Source organism: Denticeps clupeoides, chromosome 6, assembly GCF_900700375.1.
Source record: "Denticeps clupeoides chromosome 6, fDenClu1.1, whole genome shotgun sequence".
Taxonomy (NCBI): domain Eukaryota; kingdom Metazoa; phylum Chordata; class Actinopteri; order Clupeiformes; family Denticipitidae; genus Denticeps; species Denticeps clupeoides.
Genome location: NC_041712.1, coordinates 12,537,828 through 12,543,458, shown reverse-complemented (window position 1 = coordinate 12,543,458; position 5,631 = coordinate 12,537,828). Strand labels below are relative to the sequence as shown.

Below are 5,631 nucleotides of genomic sequence, written 5' to 3'. Positions count from 1 at the left end.
CCATTAAAATGATACTGTTCTGAGACTTTTCATTTCGTTGTCATTGGACAAACTCACAAAATCACCGAGGGGTCAAATAATTATTTCCTCCACTGTATATATACACAAACACTCTCTCTCTCACACACACACACACACACACACACACACACACACACACACACACTCCCTATACCTGAACGTCAGCAAGATAAAGGAGTTGATAGTGGGCTTTAGTACCAAGCAGGAGAGGAACTACCAGACAGGAGCCCAGTGGAGAGAGTGGACAGCTTCCGATACCTCGGTATTCACATCACGCAGGACCCGTCATAGTCATGTCACATCAACACCGTGGTGAAAAAGGCCCGGCAGCATCTCTACCACCTTAGATGCCTGAGAGACTTTAGACTGCCCTCCAATGGTGCTTAGGAACTTCTACTCCAGCACCATAGAGAGCATCCTGACTGGAAACATCTCAACCTGGTTCGGTAAAAACACCATGCAGAACGCTGAACGCATCATCTGTACCAAACTCCCTGACCTTCAACCAGGGCCAGGAAGATAGTGAAGGACCTCAGCCACCGCAACAATGGACTGCTCTCTCTGCTGTGATCAGGGAAGCCCTTCCGTTCCCTGAAGTCCAACACAGAAAGAATGAGGAAGAGCTTCTTCCTGCAGGCTGTCCGAGCTCTCAACAACAACACTACATAGAACTCCTATACACTCTGGACTCTTTGCACAAACTCACTTTGCACAAAATCTCTGCTCTTTTTACTCTTAGCACAAAATCTCTAATCTCACTGTAATCTTGGAATTAATCTAGATTAATCTAGAGTAATATAGATTCATCTACATTAATCTAGAATAATCTATATTAAAATTGATCATTTGAATTCTGCCGAAGGCATTCAGAATATGTGTGCTACCCAAATAATGACTAAAAGTAAGTCTTGGGTGGTAGTAGCCTAGTGGGTAACAAACTCGCCTATGAACCAGAAGGCTGGGTTCAAATCCCACTTACTACCATTGTGTCCCTGAGCAAGACACTTAACCCCAAATTGCTCCAGGGGGGGACTGTCCCTGTAACTACTGATTGTAAGTCGCTCTGGATAAGGGTGTCTGATAAATGCTGTAAATGTAAATGTAACTCTTTGAGAACGGGTTTCTCAAGCCAGGTGGCGCATTAGACCAGGGGCTCATCTCCTGTTTCCAAAATGCATCACAAACTGCTTGAGAAAGCTGTTCCACTATGATAATTGGTGATGAAAATAAATTATGTTCAATAAGATGTACTTGTGTTTACCAACTGTTTATTCAGTTAAATAGCTGCATCCATGTTACCACGTCACGTTTGATGTGGTCATTTCACAGTTCGAAGACTCGTTCTCGCCTCCTACAGTGCAATTCGGCCAGGTATACATCCGCGCTAAAATATCAAGGTGCAAGTAATCATAGTGTAGCGGTTCTTCTTCTGCGTTGTGTAACTTTTTTTTTTTCGTTTCTTGAACCACAAATGATGAGCTGACGCCCAAGAGATTTTCTGTGCAAAGTGTATTCTGTACAAAAAGCAAGGTCGCGTCAGAACATTGCATCTTTCTGCACCTCTCTCTTCTCTCACAACTCACGCCATGTGTCCAAGAGAACTGAACATTAACATAAAGCATTCACAATTTACAATACTGCATTCCTGTACAAAAAGCAAGGTCGCGTCAGAACATCGCGTCACACATCGCGTCTTTCTGCACCTCTCTCTACAATATACAGTATTAAAAGAACATAAAAAATATTCACAAAATAACACAAATGCAAAATATTCCAAATATGTACATAAATTTAAATGAAAGAAATAACTTTTTGCACACAAACCCCACGCACCTCACAACTCACGCCATGTGTCCAACAGAACTAAACCGGGTCTCAAAAACAAAATAAAAGTCTTTAGAAAATAAGAAAATAAAAGACACAAGAAAGAAGAAATATACTTATAAATCTAGTGTAACCATTTAACTCCGGCACAATAGCTTGCGTAGTATAGACCCAGCTCCCAACCCAACTTTGTGAATAGATTAACAGCGATATTTTTTTTATCGCCCGATAAGAGTCTCACGTAAACGCAGCACGTTAACGCCGATAACGGCCCACCACTAATATATACATACACACTGTATATATACACACACACACACACACATATTGACTTTCACTCATTTGCACACCTTCACCCTTCCTGTTACACACATTTACATTTACAGCATTCATCAGACGCCCTTTTCCAGAGCGACTTACAATCAGTAGTTACAGGGAGCAACTTAGGGTTAAGTGTCTTGCTCAGGGACACGATGGTAGTAAGTGGGATTTGAACCTGCGTCTTCTGGTTCATAGGCAAGTGTGTTACCCACTAGGCTACTACCATAAAACATATTTTATTTTAAAGACTTAAAAGTGTAATATTTGGTTATGCTTGCAATATTTGCATATTGGTCTTCATTGTATACTTGCAACATTTGCAATATTGTGGTCTGTAGCAGTCGCTAAAAGCATTTCACTGCATACCGTGCATGACTATGTATGTGATAAATAAAATTTGAATATATATACTCTATACTTCCAGACTCCAAAACCAACCCAGACGCCGACCGGGTGGCCAGATCATCCTCACATGGCAAACAGAGAATGGGGGCCCCATGTTTCATCTTGCTCGCTCATACAGTATATGGTGTTGGTGTGTGCTGTTCTAAGGGGATGGGTATGCCAGTCCCCTTACAATGAATGCCAGTCCCACCATTGACCCCCATAGGCAACCCCGAAATCCACCCAGGCCCATCTGGGGACACGCAGAGCCAGTAGATGGGACAAACTACACCCACCCCAACATTTGGTCAACTCCAAGACTACATAAGACAATAGACAACCAGGTTGAGTCCGTCCTCCACCTTGGTTGGACCCCCCCATCTGCAGAGTGGACAACTCAAAACGTACTGTATAAAAGTTCGTAAAATATAAAACTTTTCCCCTAGTCTGACGTTGTAAATCCAGAGAAGCGTGCATTCGATCAGTCTAGTATCAGCCCGTCATCGTAGACCCGCATCAGAAGGCTCAGAACGAACTTCGGTCAGTTTTCTGCGCATGTCCCATTTAACGCGTCTTAATTGAAGTGGTTTAAAGTCCACGCCCAGAACGAAGCGTTTTCAATTAAATCCCAGCGGCGCTCCGACTGAAATGCGACTTAAAGGCGCGCGGTGGCGGTCTTCGTCGTCGACATGGATCCGGGACGCTTTTCACGCCTTTTACCGCCGCCGCCGCCGCTACTGCTGCTTTATCTGGGGCTGGGGGCGAGTCTGGCGAACGGCGGTAATGGGGAGATTTTATCCGGGCCGCGTTTTGAAACGCCGTGCGCGGCCGATAAGGTAGGAGCGAAGCGCCTTTAACTTCCTGGATGGCGTTTAATTAAACGCGGTGTCGTCAGTCACTTTTAACCAAGCCGAACGGGATAAAAACGAGGCCTTTTTTTTTTTTTTTTTTTTTTAATTAAACTATCTTCTACGGGCTGTTTTGTAATTAGGCGGCCCATTTAAACGCGTTAATTGCGCGCAGTTGTTGTAGCAAATTAAATTTCTGCTGCCGAGCCGCTAGGAGCCAGGCGGCGCTTTTAATCGGGTGCCTTGCAGGCGACGCAGTGCAACGTCACCGGACTGTGGCGCAGCGACCTCGGCTCCGCGCTGCGCCTGCGCGCCACGGGCCCCGAGCTCCGGGGCTCGTACGTGACGGCGGTGGAGAGCTCCCTCGGGGCTGCCGGGCCGGGGAGAGAAGCCAAGCTGCTGGGCTTCGTCGGCGACGGAGCGCGACCCGCGCTCGCTTTCTCGGCGCTGTGGAGAGGAGGTGCGGAACCCGGCGCGGCCCCGGTTACCGGGTGTTCTGGCGGATTGTCCTGCCTTGTCAGAATTTCCTACCGCAGCATTTTTTTTTTATAGCTGCTGTTCCTGCTAGACTGAAAAAATGCGACGTGCAATTTGTTTATATACTATTATACAGTCCATAAACAAGTAATATGTTGTGATAGCTCAGAAACATCCATAAAATTGTCCTACCTCCAGTGTTTTACCTGTTTGAATATCAATTATGACCCTTTACCGTCCAAAAATCACTGATTTGTTATTTGGTGCTGTATTGCTCCAACTAAACAATTACACCAACTAAACTTTGAAATCCGTGCGTTTATGGGCGTGCGCATGCGCAGTTGCATTTGGTAGGACGTTTCGATAAGTAGGATGAAATGATTCAGCGCTGCCCGCTGCGATCATGGTGCATTAAAGCAGCCGTTAGGCGATTTAGATTTATTCTTTTTTTTTTTTTTTTTTTTTTTTATTCTCTACCCAACAAGTGCTTCTCATTTGCCACATTCTAGCATATGAAAGGAGTAGTTTGGTAAATGTATGACAATTAAGTACAGTATGAAATTTTGCTTAGACTGTGTTGCAGCAATAATATGCAGGTTAAATTTAAATGAGTGGGCTTTAACCTCGAATGACTCATTCTTTGACCTCCAATTACCTGATTGGCTTAGTTCAATTCTAGTTAAGTTTCAATTCTCTTAGGTTTATGAGCCAATTCAAGGTATTGAAATTAGTTGCTGCAAAGATTTTATATCTCTAGCTTTTGCAAACATGCACATCGTTCAGGCTGAGAGGATTTAAGTGTTTGAAATTTGCATGAGGCTTTTAAATATTTATTATTAGTCACTCACCGGATGGTGTATGAAAAGTTCCCGATACCTGGCTTCTTTTCCAAAGGAACTGCTTTGCCATTGGCTCAGATGTGAATGCAGCACACAAGTAAATCAATAAGATTATTAGTCCAAAACTTAATTACTGGTAGTGGTGGGGTAGGCAACTGTGAATGTGCTGTTTCATCGTGGTGCTACACTAACATCCTGGACCTGCCTATATTCTCCACACTGTGGAACCAGGCCAGGAGTGGGAATGCTGCACGGGGGTGCAAGGGTATTAGTAGACCTAGAAATGTGAAATTATATATAAATTATTTTATAAGCGATCAACTGTTGTACCCAGAATCACCTTTTAAATTTTCCATTCGGATCTTTGCATCTTTTTGTCTTAGGCTCCATCTCCTCATGGGTTGGTCAGTGTTTCATGCTGCCTGATGGCAGGTGGGAGCTGAGGACTCAGTGGATGCTGCGCACTGTTGCCAGGGGGCTTTCAGACAACTGGAGGAGCACCAGGTATTCCACCATATCTAGCATTACAATAATGTGGCCACTGACTTGTGGGGTTGAATTCTTCCTCTCTCTCTCTCTCTCTCTCTCCCTCTCCTCACTGCAGGTTTGGTGAGGATCGCTTCACTTTTGTCCATGAAATAAAGTGATTTAAATTCCAGTTCCTCTGCTTTTTTTTTTTTTATTTTTATTTATTTTATTTTATTTTTTTTTATTTTTTAAATTTATTTATTTAAAAAAAAAAATTATAATAATAATAAAAGAAATCCAGCAGTACTTATCTTCTGTAGAACATCACCTGACTTGTGCAATATTTAAGCATCACAGAGCTCTAAAGTGACTTTAAATGTAGGCCTAATAGGCTGCCATCCCCAGCTCAGTTAATCAGTTAACAATAGCGCTGAGAACCTATTTTAGAA

The 5,631-nt window shown here is 43.4% G+C and overlaps 1 protein-coding gene across 1 annotated transcript; it reads left to right on the top strand.

The window, feature by feature from the left end:
• Nucleotides 1-3,200: 3,200 nt before the first annotated feature.
• avd (avidin) lies at nt 3,201-5,372 on the top strand. The gene is made up of 4 exons (XM_028984614.1): nt 3,201-3,386; nt 3,648-3,858; nt 5,098-5,218; nt 5,319-5,372. Exons 1-4 carry the CDS (start codon nt 3,240-3,242, stop codon nt 5,359-5,361), a joined length of 522 nt encoding a protein of 173 aa, XP_028840447.1. The 5' UTR covers nt 3,201-3,239; the 3' UTR covers nt 5,362-5,372.
• Nucleotides 5,373-5,631: the final 259 nt, after the last annotated feature.